Source organism: Archocentrus centrarchus, chromosome 20 (assembly GCF_007364275.1).
Source record: "Archocentrus centrarchus isolate MPI-CPG fArcCen1 chromosome 20, fArcCen1, whole genome shotgun sequence".
Taxonomy (NCBI): Eukaryota; Metazoa; Chordata; class Actinopteri; order Cichliformes; family Cichlidae; genus Archocentrus; species Archocentrus centrarchus.
In genome coordinates, this window is record NC_044365.1 from 11,297,576 (window position 1) to 11,320,980 (window position 23,405).

General features: G+C 43.1%; 2 protein-coding genes across 5 annotated transcripts in view; both read right to left on the reverse strand.

Moving 5' to 3' along the window:
* Positions 1 to 4,556: 4,556 nt before the first annotated feature.
* On the reverse strand, positions 4,557 to 8,976 carry bambia (BMP and activin membrane-bound inhibitor (Xenopus laevis) homolog a). Its single transcript, XM_030755978.1, has 3 exons — positions 8,392 to 8,976; positions 6,532 to 6,810; positions 4,557 to 5,696 (listed from the first exon to the last, which is right to left on the reverse strand). Exons 1-3 carry the CDS (start codon positions 8,465 to 8,467, stop codon positions 5,281 to 5,283), a joined length of 771 nt encoding a protein of 256 aa, XP_030611838.1. The 5' UTR covers positions 8,468 to 8,976; the 3' UTR covers positions 4,557 to 5,280.
* An 8,345-nt stretch (positions 8,977 to 17,321) lies between these two features.
* waca (WW domain containing adaptor with coiled-coil a) overlaps positions 17,322 to 23,405 on the reverse strand; it is a 36,146-nt gene continuing 30,062 nt past the window's right edge. The window contains exons 8-13 of one of the 4 annotated variants that reach the window (XM_030756963.1): positions 22,567 to 22,689; positions 22,246 to 22,394; positions 21,842 to 21,966; positions 19,415 to 19,610; positions 19,206 to 19,325; positions 17,322 to 17,470 (exon numbers count right to left, since the gene is read on the reverse strand). In XM_030756963.1, the coding sequence (XP_030612823.1) occupies positions 17,348 to 17,470; positions 19,206 to 19,325; positions 19,415 to 19,610; positions 21,842 to 21,966; positions 22,246 to 22,394; positions 22,567 to 22,689 (836 nt within the window). In that variant the 3' untranslated portion in view covers positions 17,322 to 17,347. Of the gene's footprint in view, positions 17,471 to 18,749; positions 19,096 to 19,197; positions 19,326 to 19,414; positions 19,611 to 21,841; positions 21,967 to 22,245; positions 22,398 to 22,566; positions 22,690 to 23,405 lie in introns of those variants that run through there. The other 3 variants (XM_030756962.1, XM_030756965.1, XM_030756964.1) reach the window with 3 other exon arrangements.

Genomic DNA, 23,405 nt, shown 5'->3' on the forward strand with positions numbered 1-23,405 from the left:
CATGGCGCGTTTCTCATTAATGTGGATATTGTGGCTATAAAGACTCAACATTGCACTCTCCACCTCAACAAGTGCCCAGGCAGCTTTAAAAAACTGTACATGAATCATCTTACAAGTTTGTTTTTGAGTCTGAGTGAAAGTAAACAGAGAAATGAGTGTTTTTGAAGCAAATAAATCAGAATTATCCATAGACTGTATAAAAAGCTGCTGTCCTGGACTGGGGATATTGTTTGGCAGTGGAAAGAGCCCTTTGAGGAACTCCTAAACCTGGCCAATGCATCTTTTGTGAAGGATGCACAGCGAAGCACATTTTCAGAGGGTGCTGGACTCTGCCAGTGTTGCGACTTGTCTTCAGTCCTGTTCTCTATTTTCAATGATAGAATCTCAAGGCATAGCCAGGGTGAGGAGGGCATCTGCACTGGTAACCTCACAATAGCATCTCTCCTTTTTGCAGATAAGATGGGAAGCTCAGACATCCAGAGGGATCTCGGAGTAGAGCTGCTGCTCCTGCATGTTGAAAGGAGCCAGTCGAGGTGGTTTGGGCATCTGGTTAGGATGCCTCCTGGGCGCCTCCCCTTGGAGGTGTTCAAGGCACGTCCAACTGGAAAGAGACCCAGGGGTAGACCCAAAACCTGCTGGAAAGCTTATATTTCTCATCTGGCCTGATAACTCCTCAGGATCTCCCAGGAGGATGTGACTGGGGAGAAGGCTGTCTGGAACACCATGTTTTAGCCTACTGCCACTGCGACCCAGCTTTGGATAAGTAGAAGATAATGGAAGGATAATGGCTGAATAAAAAGCATCCATAGCCACCATGAGTCCACCCATCCTCTTGTTAAATTAGATGTCATTTCCATATCCAAATATTCTTTTTGTTACCAAAAGCAAACAACTGAGGCACAACTGAGAGTTAAAAACATTCCAGATTCTTTCATCTCCAATGAAATGATCAATGTGCCTGTTCCCGCAGGTGTTACAACCTGTCTAGCTTTATGTCCAGCATGCAGCACTCTGAAAAGACAAGAGCCTCATCCAGCGAGTCGTTGCATCATCACTTGGTTTGCCGACTCATTGTTTTAAAGCCTCAGCTTGAGCCCTGTGGCTGCTGCCTGCTTGGTGGACGTCGTGAGCAAAGGGCTGCGTCTTACTAAGAAACCAAAGACAGTGCATGCTCATATGACATCCCGAATAGTCAAACCTTAAAGTATACTCTGCTTTATCTTCTGCTTTACTCTATATGGGACTGATACTTAAAAAAAATGAACATAATGCTTGATAAAAGATGACTTAAACCTTGTCACCAAGGTCGTAAATTAAATGAACAGTAGGGTTATTTGCTGATACGCTTCATAAGAATTCAACTTTATTTATTTATTATTTTATTATTTTATTATTATTATTTTTGCAACTTTGTATTCACCCCCGCTACCCACTAGGAGAATGTAAGTTTAAGGCACCTTCATGATGGTTTCACTTTTACAGAGAAGGCACTACATCTATTTTAAATGCAGTCTAGGAATTTATCCTTTAAGGATATCAATGCACAGGTTGCCTGAGGGGTTAATGTTGGTACTACAGATTAAAATGCCATTAACAAAATTTGACACCTGTTTTTCTGAAAAATGTTCCTTAGATTACCGCAGCTGCTGTTGAATATATGACATCAACTAAGCAACCAATTGTGTGTGTTCCACCAGGGAATCAGGCAAGTAGCGGAACACAGTGACTGTGAGGACACGGAGCCAAGAAAACCAAGAAAAACACACAAGGGTTTGAAATGGGGCCTGTTACAACCCTGGGAGGCGTGCATCCATTGCCATGCTCAGGTGTTAACAGGTTCCATGTGTGTTTACACTTCATATATTGTTCCACATGCTGCTGCTGCCACAGTAGGCGCAAGGCTTTCCTGGACGTAGAGGCAGTGGTTCACAGATTTCAGATTGTTAACCCTGCAGCAGGAATGCTGCCCACATGAGGACAGAGAACATTCAAGAGTTGGGATTTGTCTTAACAAGGAAGGACGGTGAGTTTTTCCACTGGAAATCAGCAACAATGAAAATCCACCAGTGTAGTGGTGGTGGTGGCTGTCCTGGCGGTGGCGTTGGAGGCCAGCTTGAAGTCGTTTCAAGACAAATTGGGACTCTTTTGATGCAGGCCAGTCGGCCACCTCATTAAATTTGCATGTGAATACAAACAGCTTGACCACCTAGTGCTGCATAAAAAGGCTGATGCTAATGACCATGCCTGTGCCGCTCATATTGTGGAGGCCGGAGCTGCGTGTGTGGATGCTGGTTTGGTGTGCGTGCGTATAATTAATGCACAGTGCTGCCAGATGCACAAAAGGGGAGTCTACACGCTTACACGTTTTAAGACTTACTTGTGGTGATTTCCTCATCCTCCTGTAAGCCACCTGACACCCATGGGTGAGGCAGCAAAGTGGGATCACGCTAAAGAAAACAGCAGTCACATTAGGCAGGCCAGGCAGAGGACACTGTTATTATTACAAGGGTAATAGTCCTGGGGGAGGCCCTGAGCATGGGCTGAGCCTCGCTAATGCAAGCTGCTGTTAAGTGGTTAGCTGCTAATAGTGTTTTCCTGTCCTCCTAATGGAAAGAAACAAGGGTCAATGCTCAACACAGAGACACACACACTCTTCAGCCATGCGGCCCTCCACTCTCAAAATACTTACAGGATGTCTTAATTGCCATTGCCACGGTAACAGGGGGAAACCACAAGGGTGTGAACTTTTCAACCCGAGCGTCTCCTGTCATTCTCTGTGTGACGCACGTGGTCCACAATACGCAGGCTGTTGCAGCTCCTGTCCCGATCACTGCCACATTTGGACTTCTAGAAATGTAAATATTCAGCAAGAGTTTAGAAAGTCCTGACGAGCGAGCACGACAGAAACCTGACCTCAGACTCCAAACAAGCTGTCAGAATCGAGCTTTTACCATTTTTGCTCGTTTCAGTTTGCATCCACATTTTGCAAGAGTTCAGCAGAAAAGCAGCGCCCTTCTATAGCAGCTCAAATGCTTTGTGAAAGTGCTGCGGCACATGTGGGATCGTAGACCCTTCAGCAGACCTTTGACTCTGAAAGGGGAGGAGCGGAAAGTAATTAAATATACTCAACTGTTATAAATGACTGAATTTCCATTTTATGCTACTCAATGCTTCTGCTCCTCTGGATTTCAGAAAGAAATATTGCGCTCCTGCACAGGGATGTGCTCAACTAGTCAACTAGACGCTAACCTACAAGGCAACAAGGCCGCTCGCAGTCACGCTAGCCTCACTCAGCAAGTTTATATGTATGTGTGCGCAAAGTGCTACACATTTCAGTGACATTTGAAACATCTTTTGATTATTGAAGGATGTTAATCTTAAATACACATGGAATATTTGTACGGCCAGTGTTTACGGCCAGTCTATTATTTAGTATGTAGTCCATCTAAAATCCCTTTTCCTCAACTAGTATAAAGGCAGGTCACTTAAATTTTAAAAAGGGGAAAAATATTCTCATCCAGTTGTAACTGTAACACACTGTCACAGTTTTAGCTGAACTGGAATTTTTAGATGTTTTGTTTTGGGATGCTAAGTAGAGACCTCACACCTGGACAGGATCAAGCCTCTCTACTTGGCACTAATACTTGGTGCCTATTGGAACTTATTTAAAAAGCCATTTTAACTTCAATTTGAATTTCAGTGGGTATCAGGACACAAAAATAGTCAAATCTACCAACCACTTGAGAAGTCTGATGACTTTGATGAGGGTTCTTTGAGAGCTGCGTCTCGCTCTTAAAATGTTTCTGTTCCAAACTAAGAGCATAACTGAACAGCGTTTTGTAACTTGAGTGAACCAACCTTTTAACAGCAAAGAATAACTATTATTGTTAAAAAATAAATACAGTAGAAAAAAATCTCACAAAGCCAAAGATGAGCGTGCGTGAGTATATTTCTTTGTATTTTCTCATTTTCCATCCACTGCTTCTCTGCTGTTTCCTACTAAAGACACACAACTTGGCATTTTATAACAGCTGGATGTTGTAGTTTCAATGAAACATCGCAGAGAAAATAAAATTGGATTTTTATTAGGAACCACTTTCAGCTGCGAATTGATCCACCTTTGGTGCTCTGGTGTATCCTGCAGCAGGACAGAACATGTAGCACTGAGGCAGTGTTTTAATATTGCAATCACTCCTCACTGACACCCTAGTGAACACAGGAGAAACGTAGGTGAGGTTTTACTGGCATTAAATCGAGTATTAAAAAAATAACTTTACTGCTTCCTGTGTGACGTGCCGCTTGTGAGGGGGAGGTTATTTGAAGCCTGACCTCTGCTGAGGGTTCACGAATGACTGCGATAGATGTAGCAGCTCTACTGTAAAATAAGGCTAGCACATTCTCTCTCCCACACACGCACACACCTCTACATCCCGTATTTTAACAATATCTGGCATTTTGCATGTTATAGACAGTAGCCACAGCAGTGTGTCTGCAAAGTTCATGGATGGTACACTTTGAGGCTGAATAAACAGTAAAGACACGAGTGAATCGTCAAATAAATAAAAAGTCACTTTTAATGGAAGCTCTTCTTTCACACTCAGTCAAGCTTATAGTCTGATCACAGAGAGAGATGTTGGACATTCACCCAGAATAAGACGCACACTGGTCAGTTTTATCAGACAAAAATATATATATTTAGAATCTTTACATTAAGCTTGAATCATAAAACGTACACAGAGGAGTGCACACACCTACAGTCAAACACTGATTTTTTTTTAACTCCTCACACAAAGTCTTTTTTTGTACCCTGGTGTCAGTGTAGAATTGTTGTTAATCGATGATTTTTTTTTTTGTTTCTTTTTTTTTTACAAATGTGCAAATAAGACAGATTTGGAATCCTTCAGCGCTCAGTGTAAAGATAAAAAAAAAAAAGTCCAGGATCCTCAGGAGCAGTGACAGAGCTCTCACTCCACCTCAGCCCTGCCCTCTCAAGTTTAAATACAGCTCCTCGTTGCGTCGCCTTTCATTTTCAAGTAAAGTGCTCCTCTAGCAGAAACCACAAGGCATGAGATCAGTCTCGTATTTTTTCGCCACTGGTTTAAAAAAAAAACCCCAAACAAACAAACAAACAAAAAAAAAAACAAACACAAACCCAACAGTCCAATGGATGAAAAACATGGGAATGTCTTTTTAAAGTACAAAAGAGCTAAAGCCAACGATTGAGAGGAAGTCCTGGCTGCTTGTTGGAGAAGTGACAGTCATACAGTTCCCAGCAGGAAGTCATACAAACTCCAGCTTGCCGTGGCCGCTGTACATCCCCCAGTGCACCAGAGACAGGATCTTGTCGTTGCCTAGGTCGGCCTGCCTCATTTTGTCGCAGGTTAGGCAGCAGTTCTCATGGCCCGTCACCGGCACCATGCACTCCAGGTCCAGCTTGGCCACGTGTCCCTTCTTGGTGTGGTGGCCGTGGAAGCTGTAATGGAGCCGCGACAGCATCTGTTGCCGCTGGTCCTGCAGCCGCTTGTTCTCGCTGCGAAGCATTCGTAACGCCAGCATGATGAGCAGCACCAGGATGAGGCCGCCGGCGATTGGCACGGCGATCACGGCCGCCCGGAACCACACTTCTTTGGCTGAGGTCAGCTCCTGAACCCGGGTCACCAGGTTCCTGTTATTGCTGTCTGGCTGGTAGCGGCCATCTGCACACACGCACGGAAAAAAAAAAAGATCTGTTAAATGCATGCTCATATGGTTTCCACTGCTCCATAGAGCCTGGTCTTAAAGCAAGTGATTATGTTTGAACTGCTGTTTGGAGCTTAATGAGAAGGAGCTGCTCTGCTCGCCAGTCATGCCAGTAAAGTAACCGCAAAGAGGGAAAATAAGACTGACAGACAGACGCAAACGAAGAAGTGAGAAAGGCCAGCAGGGGCAAAAACAAATGAGTCACCTTGTCCTGAACCGAGAGCCAGAAATTAATTTGAGCTAATAAACTTTAGTCTGTTGTGCTCGGGTTCACGGAGGAGAGCTGCCTTCCTTCCTCTCTGTCTCTCCATGCACCTTTTCACAACTCTGTAAGCTGATGTTTCTGCCCAACATGCATATTCATTCTATGAGCCACATTCCTGCTCAGTGGGAAAATTACATGGTGCGCGCATTAAAAAAAAGAATATATCTGATCTCTTTCCAAGTGCTTAAAGGTAAACGGGCTGCTCCTTGCCTTCCCAGGCACAGAGCTGGAACCCATTACAAGTCAAACTAAAGTTCTATTAAGCTGAGGGTGAGGCAGGAGGGGCCGAGGGTGGTCTGAATGTCCATAAACATCAAGTGTTTGAAGAACCTTAGACTCAATGTATTGCTTCTGGAACTGGAAAGAGGAAAACATGGAGTATTTGCTGAAGAGGTATCATAAAATCCCTCCACAGAGAGCGACCATTTCTTAAAAAGCAGCTAGAGAGAAATTCAGATTTCAGTTTAAGTGTAAAAGCAAACACCCTGACAGCCAGGAGTTCAACTCCACTAGCCTGTCTCTGTTACCTGTCGAGTCCCTGGTGTGCGCCAGGTCGTGCAGGCCTCTGTAGTTGCACATGTCGTCATGGCAGCACTCCAGCATCGCGCCCCCGCTGAGGGCGTCCGCGGCCCGATGGCTGCTGCAGATGTCCGCGGCATTGGCGACGGGGTCTAAACACCCGTGGGTGAGGGGAGAGTTTGGGTTGAGCGGGTCCAGCACCTTCGTGAAGCAGGCGTTCAGTTCTGATTTGCACATGTATCCAGTGGCCACGCAGTGCGGGGCATCACAGTAACACCTGATCTCTCCTAGAAGTGAGAAAAGGGCAGCATTAGAGGAAACCTGTGCTGTATCAAACTGATACATTTTGCATTTTATTTTCTCACCTATTTTTTTTTTTTTTATTAAACCCATGTCTGCTTGCACGAAAGACTATTTTACACCAGCTGTGGTTCTACGTTTTCCTGTGGTGCGTACCCCCCCTTTACTTTGAAACCTTGCTCTGAAAGAATCTGCTAAGCCCTGCATTAAACAGCCAGGTAACTTTAAAGACCTCAAAGTACATTCCAGTTTAGTTTTTTGTTTTTTAGTTTTCTGTAGCTATCCACCAATCACACATTCATTTATGCACTTCCCTCTCAGCATTCTAAAACAGGAACCATGTAGCTTATAATTAGTGGTTTGTTCGCTAAAGTCAATTTTTGCAGCCTAAATGGAAGCTAGTAAAGAGAGGAAGAGGAGAGAAAGTTTTTTTTCTTTTTCTTTTTTTTTTTTGCCAAAGTTTGCATGCAAAGCTTCACTTGTGGTCAGGACTGCCTGGGGGTAGGGGTGTGGTGGGAGTAGGGGAGGTGGGGGTGAGGCAGGGTGCTCTGAGGTCCCATCTAAAGGAGCTTCCAGCAACCTTATCATTATGGCAACCTGCTCTTACGCAGGCCCACTCATTACTTCATCCAGGGCTCCTTCTTCAAAACAGAAATCTGGGCCAAGGATCTGCCCCAACAACAGAGAACTTTCAAACTTATATTTATGAACTTAGTCTGCCTTCATGCCCTTTGTTATTGTTATTATGACAAGTATAACAGCTATTACAGGACAACAAATGTGAAATGTCACTTCACATACTGTAGGATCACTTTATTTTTCATTTGGTGGGTGACTACTGCGCATGAAAATGATCAGTCAAAGCTCCACATATCAAGTCTCCCCCTTATATTTCCACGTGCTGGATTCAAAAACGAGCCTGAAACATAGAACCGAAGCCTGAACCTCTGTGACTGCACCAACCAGCAGCGCAGGAGCACATTCATCAGATCAGTGTTTTCCCTGTGAATGATTGGAGCGGTGGGGCCCGGGCAGGTCATTTGGAGAATATTTCATTAGAAAGGAGAGGCCCCTTTGTGGGCTGAAGGAGGAGGGAGGACTGAGGCTTTTCTAGCCCCGCTAAGTCTTGTATGAATGGCAGCTTCAACATTAGCCGAGTTATTCCAAGTGTAACCCAGCTGCTAAGAAGTTTATTGCATACCGAAGGATTAATAACAGTGTATCTAAGAGGCTGGGTGTTGTTAAAGACGGGGATTTAAGTGGGGGAAAGAAACAGCTATGAGACTACTACAGGGAAAAAGAGAAAATGCGGTGAGGGTAGTTTTTGTTGTTGCTCTTATTAGAGAGTTTGAAAGAAGGAAAGTATGTCTGAATAAAATCAAACTTTAAATTTAACATCCCCTCGTTGGTAAAATACAGCTTTTCTAACTGAGTTTTGTTTTTTTTGTTTTTTTGCAAACACTGGCGCCGTCGATTGAGCCTCGTTTTTATCGCTTCCAAACACTGTTCATCATCTTCTGAAGAAGCCAACAAAAACGGTCTGTCCACACAGCAAAGTCCTCACGTACCTTTGGTCAGAAGAACGGCCATGGCACAGAGTTCCAGTTGTAGCCAAATGGAAATGAAACTGGACTGGCGATCCATTTACACCAAATTACTGCACAGGAAGAGTCCTCATATATCCAGGAGCAGCAGCAGAGTCCGTTGGGCAGAGAGCGCCGGGACCGAAGAGATTTACGCGGAGCTACGGCGAGAGAAAAAGCATTCCTGCGCCAGAGCGCGACAGCTCAGGAGCCTGGCTGGAGCACCAAGGAACAAAAAAAATAAATAAATAAAGTAAGAGAGAAAAAAAATCACCCCAAAATGTCTCCTCTCCCGCATGGAGCCACGGAGACGCTCGCGAATACGTTTTAAACGCGGTCCGACATTACCGGAGCGCACAAAATACAGCAGCTTCTTCTTCAAGCGCAGGAAAGGAAGCCAGAAAAGAAATATACTCCGCTGAACAGAGTGAAGTTAACGCTGTCACCGTTGGTCTTCCTCTGCCTCTCTATTGCGGCCGGTCACACTGAAGCGTCTCTTTTGTATTCCGGGACCGAAACGGACACTAAACACCGACTTGCTCGCGGTAGCAAACACTGTAAGCGGCAGGCACGGCCGAGCAGCACAAATAGCTGTGGTCGGTCGGAGCTCCGCCCCCTCTGAGCTCATTGGCCAAGCTGCCGAGAACAAAGTTTATCATAGGACGTGGCAACGAAGCATCCGGTCGTTCTTTTAAAAATAAGGCAAGGAAAGGCATTAAGACTTCAAAGGATTTTAAAAAGGAAGATGGCAAAAGAGAAATTAAGGTAACATGAATAAATAATTATATGAAAACATAAAGCATGTTTTAGCATCTAGCTGTCTATTTAAAACTAATGGGCTTTCCTATTTATTACTACATTACTGAATAAATCAGTCGGTATAGTTATACACCGGTTAATGGTAGGATAATATTAATGTAAAATATTAATGTAACTGATGGTGACATTAATATTTTAAACCTTCAACAGTATGCATTTTCTAATGCAACCAACTTTTATAATGGAAAATGCAAAACGTGCGCAGCCTTTGCACAGACCGTTTCAGGAATTATATTTATACAATTTATTTGCTCGGTTTGTTCCAATCAGGTAGCGGCCAACTTCAGGGTTTTATTTTCTAGGCCACATCATCTTGATTCCGGTCTGACACTGCTTGTCACTCTCGAGATTGATCACTCCGAAGCTTTAATTCATCGTTCTCTATTTCTATAATATAATGGACGCCACTGGTCCGGGCAGCAGTCCCTCCAGCAGGTTAACAGCTGTCTCGCAGACAGTCACACTGTTGCCTGACAGCAATGCAGGTCTTGGATTATGATATGTCTTTTCAGCGGCATGGGTACAGCAGATGTATGATTTAATCCTCCTTTTTTTTTATTCTGCATGACATAAATTATCCAAAGTTATATAAAGAGAACTAAAAGAACCTACCTGAGCGCAGGTAAGTGCATTATAAAACCCAGCTGTCTGTGTGATGCGTGGACAGCAGCTACCTGCGGTGGCAGCCAGGTTGACGCCGCGCTGAGCCGCTCCCCTTCAGGCTATCGCACTTCTGCTGCTGCAGGAAGGAGCGGACAGTCACTCAGAGAAATTAGCAATCCAAAAAAGCACATGGCGCCACCGAGACGACACGCACACACACAATGCACGCACGCACGCACGCACACACATACACACGCAATTACCCTTTAACAACTGCCAATGCAAAACATAGGTGTGTGCGTAAGCTCTTGCATCCCCAGATGCCCTCTACAGTTAAGAGAGAGAAAAAAAGCCCAGAATATAATAATAATAACAACACGCATGTTTTAATTTATGTAATGAATCATTGAGAGCTCCGAGAGCGCAGAAATAAAACATCCGCAGGCTGTTTGCGGCCAACAGACAGCAGGAGGATCCCGCTTCAGGGAACACAGGAGAATACACACACACTGCTATTAAAGTAATTATCTGCAATTCCACAGAGGCGCCAGTCCACGGCTGGCGTTACATCATTTATCTGTACTGTGAAGTGTGTGAAATGAGTACAATGGGTCAAAGATAGTAGTTCAAAAAATTCTGGAGGCTTTATTCACATGAAGTTCTCATAAAGTTTCTGATGTTGTGCAGAAATGCAAGGGGACACCACCACCGTGTCTCTGACCACCTACTGTTAATATGAAAAATCTCTGGCTTACCATATTTTCATTTTCAGTTTAATATGGTCAGAAATGTTCCTTTAATAATAACCCGGCTGCTGGATTTTCCCCGCACAAAGCCTGTCTGTAGTTGTGGTTGACGGTTAAATATCACCCCCTGGTGGTCAAAGCTGCTAAGGACAATTTTATTTTACGAGCTCACGCTGCCCTGAAACACTGCGGCTCCATCATTGAGCACAGGGGCCACTGATTTACCAGTGAGTGCTGGATGTTTTTGGATGTGTGCTGCTGTTCTTTTAACTATTTCCTGTTGAGGCGGTCTACAAATCAATCCCTTAGACTCCCATGCTAAAGCACCCAGCTTAACAGCAGAAATAAACATGTTTAAGAAGAAGAAGAAGAAACAGCCTTTATTGTCCCACAGAGGGGAAATTTGGGTGTAACAGCAGCCGCAGTTATTATAAATATAAATAAAAATATAATAATTTACACTATTAAGAAAAGAATATATATATATATAAAATCAACAAACAAGATTAACCCTAATACTACTAATAATAACACTATATACAATGTACATGATGTGCCTGTGTGTTGAACCTTAACAGGCCGGACTATTTACAGTATATTATATATTATCCTACATTGTGTAGGTTATTGTGGTTTTTGTTGGGAGCAGTGATGGTTATAAAGTCTTACAGCTGCTGGGAGGAAGGATCTACGGTAACGCTCCTTTGTGCATTTAGGATGCAGCAGTCTGTCACTGAAGGAGCTCTCCAGCCCAGCAACAGTTTCATGCATGGGGTGGGAGACCTTGTCCATCAGTGATGTTATTTTGGTCAGAGTCCTTCTGTCTCCCACCACCTGCACTGAGTCGAGAGGACATCCTAGGACAGAGCTGGCTTTCCTGATGAGCTTGTCTATCCTCTTCCTCTCAGCTGTAGACAAGCTGCTGCTCCAACATACTGCTGCATAGAAGATGGCTGATGCCACCACAGAGTCATAGAAGGTCTTCAGGAGTGTCCCCTGCACTCCAAAAGACCTCAGCCTTCTCAGCAGGTAGAGTCTGCTCTGACCCTTCCTGTAGAGCGCATCAGTGTTATGAGTCCAGTCCAGTTTATTGTTTAGGTGAACACCCAGGTACTTATAAGAGTCCACTATCTCAATGTCCACTCCCTGGATGTTCACCGGTGTCCGTGTGGTGGGTCTGCGCCTGCGGAAATCCACCACCAGCTCCTTGGTTTTAGCGGCGTTGATCAGGAGGTGGTTCCGCTGGCACCAGTCCACAAAGTCCTGAGTCCACTGTCTGTACTCTGAGTCATCCTCACCTGTGATGAGGCCAACTATGGCAGAGTCGTCAGAGAACTTCTGCAGATGGCAGCGTGGGGAGTTGATGGAGAAGTCTGCAGTGTAGAGGGTGAAGAGGAACGGTGCCAGCACAGTTCCCTGTGGGGCCCCCGTACTGCAGACCAGCCTGTCAGAGACACAGCCCTGTGTCCTCACGTACTGTGGGCGGTCAGTGAGGTAGTCCAGTATCCACTCGGAGATGTGGTGGTCCACTCCTGACAGTTCCAGCTTGTCTCTCAGAAGTCCTGGCTGGATGGTGTTAAAAGCACTGGAGAAATCAAAGAACATGATCCTCACAGTGCTTTACAGTGCTTTACACAGTGCTTTACATGTTTACAGCTTGGTACAATAGTTCATTCTCCCCCTTTGTGACAACTGTATAGTGGGTGAATTTTTATATAACACACCCATTCTAAATTTTGTTAACACCAAATATTAAATATAAATAGTGTGGCAGCTTTTATTCACAGATAGGTCCTCTAGCTCTCTGCTTGACATCATCTCATCTACTTCAAGTTACTTTAATTGACCTCTTGACCATGCTTCTGGCATTAATGTCTTTTTTTCATGCAGTTAACCAACAAATAACACACAATGCTGTGCAGCATCCAAGGTGTTTGGGTTCCAGTTATGGTGAGTGGAGTTTTTGTGTTTTTGTATATTTTTTAGCAGTAATTAGCAGGTGTCTGTATTGCGTGACAGACCCATACCATCTATGGATGAATCTTGTTAATCAGTGACAGTGAGCCTAGCACTAGCACTCCACCTACTTGTTCAAATATTGCCATATTTGGCAGTAGGAAACCAATATGATGGTGATGGATAGAACGCCAAACTTCAAAACCAGGCTTCAAAACAATGAATGGGTTCTTTCTAGCTACATACATTTTTTTATATCCCTCATAATCCCAAATATATGAGGTCATCTGTGAAACACGGTGGAGGTAATGTCATGGCTTGGGCTCGCATGGCTTCCTCTGGGACGGGCTCATTAATCTTCATTGATGATGGCAGCAGTACAATGAACTCAGAAGTCTACACAAACATTGTGTCTGTCAATTTAAAGAAAGATCCAACCAAACTGATGGGGAGATCCTTCATCATGCAGCAAGAAAATGACCCAAAACACACACTGCCAACACTACAAAGGAGTGAATCAGGGGCAGGAAGGGGAAGGTTTTAGACCATCCTAGTGAGTCTCAAGACTTAAACCCTATAGAGCATTTTACCTGCTAAACAGGAGACTGAAGTGAGTACCCCCCCCCCCCCCCCCACACACACACACACACACACACACACACACTTTCAAGTGAAAGTGTGTGTGGTGAAAGCCTGGGAAAGAGGAATGCAAAAAGTTTTGTGATGTCAGTGGGTCACTGGCTTGATGCAGTTTTTGCAAGCAAAGGATTTGTAACGAAATATTAAGTCTTATTTACTTTAATCTATTTAAGTTTATCTGTTCCAATACTTTTGCTCACAAGAAAAATGGGTGGGTTCAGAGAAGACGTGCTATCTTCTGAACCGATTCAGATGTAAATGCCTGGAAATAACAGCTGAGATGTTGATCTTTTGTCTCATATTAATCTTTTAATACCAAACCCAACTGTTTTCAGTCTACAGCAGAAATAAAGGCATTAGTCTCACTGTTCCAATAGTTTTGGAGGGGAGTGTGTTTATGCATGTTCTTGGCTGGTCTTGTATTTTGCACCTGATATGCTTTTATTTTGTTAAAATAAATAAACAGAAGATAGATGGATGGATGGATGTTATATTGTGTCTCCATCACAAACTAAATTGAACTTGATGCGTGAGTGTAGATGTGGAGGTGTCAGAGGTGTCAGAGGTGAGCTGTGAGCGGTGTTGAAGTGAACCTGCCCCCAGTCACCACAGAGCAGCAGTAAGAAAACAAAACAGTGTGTCTTCTCCTGCAGAGAAGATGAGGTCAAAGAGATTTCAACACAGAAGGGAGAGGGGTGTTTCCCGTAAGTGGCCTTTTAAGGGTGTGATTGTGCCCCACAGGTCGCGTCTGCTTTCACACATTAGGAGAGACTTGTAGGTGTGACCTACTACAGACAGGAGGTGCTTTGGTTAATAAAAGCCCCACAGACAGAGGCAGGGGAGGACAATGGCTAACTGGAATCTAATTTGATTCTTAAAAAGTCTCACATTTAAACCGAGCTCCTAAAGCAATGACATTTGAGATTTTACTCAAATATCACTGCCTGAACCAACTGTTAAGGTCAGTGAAGACTTCCATCAGGACAGACAGCCCTCCTCTGACACCTCCTCAGGTGCTTCCTCTTCTCTCTTTGAAGTGAGCCATATCAATGTCTGTGAGGGATCACAGACAGACAGACTGTCTCCTTCCTCCATGATCTAGTTTACTCTGCTCAACATAATATTCTCTGCATCTGAGAGCCTCCTGAAAATACACACAGTGGAGAGAGATGCAGGGAAACTGCTCACAGAAACTCAGAGGATCTTCAGAGAAGGTCAGAGGATCTTCACTCAAAAGCACCCCGGGTGGGTTTGCAAGTTGATAATTTAATTTTGACCTGTTTAATCACATCATCCGTGCTTTAGCGTCCTGCAACATGGGGGAATTGGGGTACAATTTATATGCTCCCCTTCTTAATTTATGTGTAATAATAAGCAGTAGGTAATTAATGCAGGTGTGCAGAGCTGAATTGGTTTGCTTTATTAAAACAAGTTTAAAATACAGGCAGAATTTCATGTTAGTTAAAAACATCTACAGGGTGAGGCCAGAGAGGCCATGGGATAAAATTGCATTTAGAAGCATAAAAGTAGCATATGTAAATTAAAAAAAAAAAAAAAGTTCAGTGTAATTTGTTATCTTAGGCATGTGGCCTGAAATAAATAAATATATATATATATATATATATTATTTTTTTTCCTGTAAATCTGATTTATCATCTTTTGACCAAACAAGACTGAAATTAAAAGAAAAATGCCCCCCCATTTTTTTAAACAGTTCAAGGATGATAAATTATTTTAGATTTTATGCAAACACATATGAAATAAGATGTAGAAGATGAAACTCCATGTGAGTGTAATATATGTGAAGTGATGCTGTGTGTATGTGAATCACTGAAAATAATCTTAATGTTGATTTCTTTTTGACGCAGAAACAATGTTCCTATAAATAACACAAGCATTAGAAACTTCAAAGTATCTGATCAGTGTCAGAGTCATGGGTTAAGAAATAATATATATTTTTCTACACAAACTTTAGATGTTTAACAAAAATGCATCAGAAATTACAGAACAGGGCGGCATGGTGGTTAGCACTGCTGCCTCACAGCTAGAATGACATCTAGAAGGTCTGGGTTCAATTCCACCTTGGCCCAGGCCTCTCCTTGTGTCTGCGTGGGTTTCCTCCCACAGTCCAAGGACATGCAGTTACTGGGGTTAAGTTAATTGGTCATTCTAATTTGCCCATAGATGTGAATGGTTATCTGTCTTTCTGTGACAGGCTGGTGACCCGTACAGGGTATTGCCCTATGCCAGCTGGGATAGACTCCAGTGACCCTGAACAGGATAAGAGGATGAATTACAAAATAAGAGCTCAGAGCATTCATTTGTGCTTTTAACAGTGTGAGATGCTGGTTTTAACCTTTAAAGATGGGAAATGATAAAGCAGCTGCTGCCCTCTACAGGCAGCTTAGAGCATCACCACGAATGTCATCCTACGAAAGGCAAACTTTTCAGAGCTACGCAACACATTTGATTTAACATACATGGAAATATAGTTTATTAGGCAACCCCCCCCCCCCCCCCCCCCAAAAAAAAAAAGAAAAAAAAAAAAACAAATATTTGTACAATTCTGAAAACTTGAAGCACTGAAAATCAGCATGTGCTATGACCACATTTATTCATCCACACAGCCAGAACGCTCTGAGGCAACTTTCTTGTAATTTCTTTAAGTAGTCTTCAGGAATAATTCTCCAGTTACCTTGTAGGACATTCACAGCTCTTTTGTGTTTGTTGGCTCCCTTTTGGTTCCTTTCTCTGTCAAGATGATCCCACACTGCTGCAGTAATGTCCAGGCTCTGGGGAAACAATCCATGATTGATGGTGTTCCATTGTGTGTTTTTCTATCCAGGTATGATTTTACTGCATTGCCAGTGTGTTTGGGATCATTGTCATGCTAAAAAATGAAGCTGTTCCCAATTAGACCCTTTAAATGCATGTGGAATCAAAATCTGACAGTATTTTTCTGTGTTCATAATTTCATCAAATTTGACAAGATCCCAACACCACTGGCAGCCACAAATCATGAGAGCCTCCATTGTGTTTTACAGGTGGCTGCAGACACCTGTTGTACCTCTCTCCTGACCTCCTCCATACTGATTTGAACCAAAATTTAAAATTTGCAATCATCTCTCCATCAGACTGTTGCCACTGATTTTCAGTAATGTGGCATACCTCAGCCTTAAGGCCTGACACTTCTTGTCTTCCACTTGTCCGGTTTCCTCACATTTTTTTGTAGGAAACGCTGGACACCAAGAGAAAGTTTGGCTCCTTGCAAAGAAAATATAAAGAAACGAGGGGTGAGACTTATGCACAGTACTGTACGTTTTGTTCCAGCATTTCTTCCTGTATTTCGAAGCTGAATTCTAAAGCAGTATCTTAACATACTCAGAAATACAGTTTAGAAATATAGACTTAAATGAAATACAGAATAAACATGTTGGCAATAAAGAAAAGTTGAAATACATAAAAGTCTGAACAGAAATTGACTTACTGAACTATAGAAATAAATCAATTTTTAACTTCTGGATTATTATTAGCATGTCCAATTCAAACTCATTTGCTGAAGAGTTAAAATCCTGCTCCTGGACCGTCCAAGTTACATTTTCAAATTGTACAGCAGTAATTTCTGCTGTGTTTCAGACTAGCCTTCAACTTTTTACACGTGGTTACAACAGAATTAACAACAAAAAAACCTCACTGAAATTGGCCCGAGTCAGAGTAGAAACCATAACAGGAGATTCAGCTTTTAGCTGGATTGAAGCATCCTGCAGCCTCGCAGGACTGAGTTTATCATGCCTCCATCATGTTACACATTTGATCTGCTAACTGATCTTTCAGAGGGATGCTCTGCAAGAAAGCATGTCCACACATTTGATTGTGAATTTTTCCTTCTTACAATGAGAGAAAATCTTATTGCTGAGCTTCGGGTTGCAATCGACTGGTAGACTTGATCACGGACGCACTTCTAAGCGTCTGAGCTGCAGCACCAGGAGATTAACTTGCTCAGTCACTGACCAGTTGGACAAAGGCACAGCTTGTCCCAGTTCATGTAATGTTTGCTTAATGTTTCCAAACCAAACACATTCAAGTTAAATGACAAAAGTGAAGCTTGAGGGACCATCAAAAACCCAAGAACAACATGGCCCTGGAGAGGCATATTTTATTTCATTTGTCAATATACTTCAGGAAACAATATACAAAGCAATGATGTGGTCACCTTTACTGAATGTGTGGTGCAGTTCACTTATCAATAGATAGTTATGGTGGGAGAAATAAACAGGCCTTTGCAGCTCAGGACCCTGCTCTTCAACAGTAAGAAGCAAACAAACGACAGGGGAGGGGGGTGGGGGGGTGGGTGGGAACGTGCCAGAAAAACGAGTGTGTGCATGACATGCTTGTTGAAGATCATCTTCTTGTTGGGATCAAAGAAAACGGAGGGCTCAGCAGGTGAATGAGGCTTAAGACTTTCAACAAGGCACTAGCAAATGAACCAAACCTAACACTCCAAGAAAATAACCAGTGCTCACTTTAGTTTAACATGTTTATTACAATACATACATTTCACATTTGACCTCTTGTTACCCTGCGCTGACTCAAGAGGTGCTCCACATACACACCCACCTGCCTCTGACCCACTTGCAGCTGTAATACAACTCCTAAACTGGGTGCTGGTGAAAAAAAAAAGGTGTGGATATCATTGTGATTGTTGCTCTCATCCCTACAATTCTTTATAAATAAACCCTTTTTCCTCTGTTTTCTCAAAACGCCACTGCTATGTTAGCAACTGTACAAAGGAATGAACCAGTGATAACACCTGAACATGAGAAGATGGGGGAGGGGGAGGGGAGGGGGGGGGGGGGGGGGCAGGAAGGGAAACAGCTGAAACACAATGGGGAGGGTGGGAAAAAAAAAAAAAAAGATAACATGGAGGGTGTGATGTCTCAAGAGAAGGTGTGGCAGGGCCGAGGCCAGGGGAGGGGAGAGGGAATGGTCCAAAGCAGCATGCCATCATGTCTTTTTTTTTTTCTTTTTAAATCACTCACTCCATCACACCACCAGGCACTGTTTATTTTCAGACTGGGAAATGCAGGGCCACCAGAAAGCTGCAAAAAGAATCACTGAACCACTGAAAGCACAGATCTGCACAGAGGGGATGTTTGCCACGCCTGAGTACATGTTACAGTTCACCACGAGCGGGTGGAAGGAAGAGAATCTAGACAGAGTAGATTTGAAGAAAAAAACCCAAACTACATCAACGACAGCGTGTTATGTTTTATGCTAGGCTTCTGTGTAAATAAATGGCTTCAAACATCCTCCTCTGTTTCCATGCAGGTCACACACGCTCAGTGGTTCAGTGACCTACGAACTGACAAAATGAAGCTGTAAAGTCTGCAGACGAGTTAACATGAAGGAAAAGGCTAGCTAATGAACGTAGCCGCCTAGGCGTTGATTAGTCTGGATGTCAAAAGCTTTGATAGGCATGGCTTTCCATGGCTTCAATCTACAAAACATATTTACAACATAGATAATAACATCTACAAGAAATCTACATTCCCCCCACCCACCCACCCACCCAACCGCCACGCGTTTTTACAAAACAAAGTCTTGTAAAGTGCCCCCCTTCCCCTCATCCACCCACAACAGCTCTTCATCTCTCCCTCTTGGTTCTCCCAGCCCAACGGTCCAAAGCAAACCCAATTACAACTCCTGTGTGTGTATGTGGGTGTGTGTGTCTGTGTGTGTGTTAAGACTGGGCTCAAGAGGAACTGAACAACCCGCTCTCCCTCCAGCTTCTGACTATGTGCAATGGGTCCCCCCCCATCCCCCCAACACCTGCTCCCACTTGCAAACCAGAAGTTCTCAAACCATAAAAGAATTCTGATTCTTCAGCTTTTCAAGTTCTTTGATTTGCTGTCTCAGAAACAGTATCCTGTGGAGGGGGAAAGGTAGAGAATAAAGAATGAGTTGTCTGCAGGCTTAATTTACATCATCAACAGGTGCAAACTGCCTTATGTAAAACATGTATTCTCACCTCTGCTCACGCAATGTCGCTTGTATTTCACAGACTCTGACCAAAGACCGCAGGTTTTTGAGCTCGGTGCAGTTCTCAGACATGCAGATGCTGCCCATGGTGTGAGCTTCTTCACGTAGTCTTGATGCCTTTGAGATTATTTGTTACAGACAATTCATTTTAATGATGATTCCATGAAGATGCAGCCAAAACCTGTTGAAATGTGTGTGGCACAGACCTGCTTCTCTGCATGTTCGGCGGGCCATCCCTGCACGTGTTTGATAAGATTCTCATTAAAGTGGGCAGCCAAGGTGGGGGTGAAGGAGCAGGAGGGTCTGGTTGCTGAGGCGGCGGGTGGACCAGAAGCTGAGTTGGAGGCGTTGCTGCTGCTGGAGGCGACATGGTTGGGACCAGGGGAGGGACTCCTCTGACTGCTGCAATGAGCACAATGTCAGGGGAAAATGTAAGCACTGCTTATGAAGAAACTGAACCTTTTTCAGCAGAAATGTTAAGAAGCTGCCTCACTGGGACCCTCTGAGGTAAACTGTAGAATATGATAACAGAAAAGTCTATTAATAAGCAACTGCAGTGTCACAAAACATCATCATGTTTCCATTGTCTGGGCTATTGTTACAATCAATATCAACGTGGTAAGACGATGTAGAAGCTGGCATGATGCCGTATGTGAGCAGTGTGATATTTTCAAGACTCTGACACTTGAGATACACTTGTGAGCAGCATGCAGACAGCTGACTGGTGTCTGGCCAGATGCGTCTGTTTCTGTGCTGATTTGCTGCAGCCTGACAGTCAACTGTCCTGGAATGAGATTGTGTCCAGGCACATTGTTCTGCTTCATCAAAAGGTGCAAACACAATATAAACACAGCACTTTGACTAGAACAAGAAAACAGTCAACAGCCTGTAATTTGAACCTCATAATGCTAACACTAGTCCATTAATTAATCATCTTTTGGTGCAACCATCTGGTGTTTCCTTTCTGTGTACAGACTTAAACCATTTTCAGTGTTGCAGGATTTTCAATTACCGTATTTTCCGGAGTATAAGTCGCACTTTTTTTTCATAGTTTGGCTGGGGGTGCGACCTATACTCCGGAGCGACGTATATGTGACATTTATAACACATGAACCAAAATACTCCAGCCACTTGACATCTCCGTGAACCGGAGCTTTAAGGCAGTCTTGCGTAACCTGTGGGCGCAGTGGATGATGGATGGAGAGCACAGCTTAACGGCAACTGGGAGAATGCGCCACCCAACTTTCCTGGAAGTCATTGGATGGATCAAGAAAACATGGGCTTCAGTGACAACCAAACCATCCTGTTGGGATTCAGAAAGGCTGGAATTGGAACTGCAGCTGACGATGAGTCTGACTAACGCGACACAGAAGAGGAAGCGGCGCTTCGTCTACGGAGTGTACGGAATTGTTTAGAAGTGACACCGAGGATGAAGAATTCAATGGATTGATGGTTTGGTTAACTTGTTAGTATGTTCTTTATGCTATGGTTATCTGAATAACTTAATGTTACGTTAACATACCAAACACGTGTTCGTTGTGCGTCATGTAGCTGAATGTGTTACGTTAGCATAACGTAGGCGTAACCGTGTTCGCCCTGTTCTTTAATCCATTATTTTAAATTGCCGTTCAAGATGGAATTTCTGCTCTGGGTCTCGGATTCTATGGTTAGGGAAAAATCAAACCCCCTCTCTCACAAAATCACAGGTAATATCAGATGGAAACAGTGTAACAAGCTGACAGTCAAAATCAGAAGGTCCTGTAAACCAGGAGGTTTTGGAGGAAACCACTTATTTAATGGTCTGCCTTAATGAACATAAATGTTATTTTCTTTTAAAGAAAAGCAAAATAATTGTGTAAGCTACCAATTAAAGTTTTCTTAAAAAAGAAAACTGAAATCGCAGATCAGGCTTCACGTCTCCAGCTGAATGTGTGCTGCCTCAAAATGCATCTGATTTTAGCAAGATTAAGTTTGGAAATAAAATGGAAGGAAATCACACAACCTTCACTACAGGTGCTTATCTTCAGTTCTCATTTCTTCACTGAAACCTCTGATCAAATGACTGGAGTTTACACTAAATCCACAGCTCTAAAAGATTCTGACTTTTGTGATTAGAGTTTTTAAAATATCTATGCGAGTCTGCAACTACAAGAGATGAGCGCAGCAGAACAATCACATTTAAACTTGTTCACACCAACACCAAATAAATCTTCACAGCAGTAATGACCACCTCTACTCAAATTAACCACACACTGGTTCCCCTCTTGGGAACTGTTGCACAAAATAAATTAAGACAGCCGAGTGAATCAAGGAGCAACTCACTGTATCATCAACGACCAGCAGATGGCGTAACAACACTAACAATGTTCAGCTTTTGTGAATGGACATACTTTGGTTGATAAAGTATTTCTACTGTCTGGTAGCAGCTGTAGATCAGTGCCCATAGACTGACTTAAATATTTTAACCAATTCTGCAGTCAAGAAACAACAAACCAAGCTTTATATTCACACACTCACATCCAGACCCACAAAAAGCACACTTCTTTCTGTCAAATTTCACCTGCTCATCATTCCCCTTATAATTATACTTAATCCAAAAAATAAATAAAACAAGTTCTTGTTCTGACACTAACCCTTGGCGCTGCAGAGTGCGTGGGGAAGCTGTGGTAGCATCAAAACTGTGCTGCTTATCGCTGGAGAGGGGCTGCTGGGATGTGGGCTGGGAGTGAGATGCCTGCTTTGCTGATGGCGTGCTCACCTAAAACACAATAAGTAAGACAGAATGTGTCAAGGCAGCTCCTATTATTTCACTGGAACTACTGCTACACAAAGTGCCAAGTCTGTCTCATACGAGATGTATGAAATAGACTGACAATGTGAATCATCACTGTAGATGAATATTTTAATAAATTCAACAGACATTCCCCTGAAAGCACTTCATGTTCATGACTGCAAACTTTTATTTTGAGAATATCTAATATTCACTTAGACAAACGTTTTTGCTACCTACCTAATCTATATGTATTTTGTATCTTACTTTTGGCTGTGGGATGACAGGCTGCGTGCTGAGGAGGGGCTTTAGAGGACCAGCGTTGGTCTGTGGTGTGCTGATCCTCGGAGAGACATAGGACCTTGGTGATGAGGCGTCTGATGTTAATGACATTGGTGACTGGTTTGATTGCTGAGCTGCTAGATATAAACAAAAGATAGACAGTTTCAGGGATCAAAACAACTTCAAATACAACTTCTACGTAACTCACAGGAAACACACAGGAAGCTGATTTGAGTCATTACACAACACACATAAGAGACATAAGCACACAGTGGTGGTACAGAACTATGTACGGGTTTCATTTACCTTGGCTGGAGAGTTGAGCAGCTTGAGAGAGGATAGTAGTGATATTGAAAGCTGACGGTCCAGCAGTAAGGATCTTATGGAGCATCGACTGTAATGAAGCTTGTGTGACAGCAGCTGTGAGAACTACAGAGAAAAGCAAATGGACACATGGTTAGTAGAGTCCTACTACAAGTATAGCTGCTGCACTGCAATCACTTAAACTCATAAGTGTCTCCTATGAATGTGACTTTGCTTTAACATGATACAGTGACACAAGCTAAAAATAGAACTGCACGATGGTTTGGGTAATAACAGTTAACAATTTAAGACAGAACAGCTGATCATTTTTCTTTTCAGGGAACTAAACTGGTATAGAAATTAGAATCCAAAGCAGAGTCCATCAGTTGTGCATTTACAGGAATGTTTTGGGTGGAGGAGAGAATAGAACTGTGGTGACAGCAACGATCAGTTATTCAGCACAAGTGATCCTGTTTATTAACTGAGAGCAATTCTATGCTCTGCAATATGACATATTTAATGAGTGAAACCCACATGTGAGGTGATAAATCCAAGGAATTATGGACAGTTGGCCCTTCTCATTCATTAATTTTTTGTGTCTTAAAATATATATACACCTCTCAAAAAAATGTAAAGGAACACTTTTAATCTGAGTATACCATCAAGTCAATTAAACTTCTGTGATATTGATCTGGTCAGTTAAGCAGCAGAGGGGGTTGTTAATCAGTTTCAGCTGCTTTGGTGTTAATGAAATTAACAACAGGCACATTAGAGTTGCAACAATGAGACAACCCCCAAAATAGGACTGGTTTTTACAGGTGGAGGACACTGACATTTTCCCC

Excerpts from the sequence above, each read along its gene's own strand:
- bambia (XM_030755978.1), bottom strand. The coding sequence starts at position 8,467 with ATGGATCGCCAGTCCAGTTTCATTTCCATTTGGCTACAACTGGAACTC. Across the intron at positions 6,811-8,391 it reads GGCCGTTCTTCTGACCAAAG|GAGAGATCAGGTGTTACTGT; the intron begins GTACGTGAGGAC and ends TCTCACTTCTAG. Across the intron at positions 5,697-6,531 it reads GCACACCAGGGACTCGACAG|ATGGCCGCTACCAGCCAGAC; the intron begins GTAACAGAGACA and ends GCGTGTGTGCAG.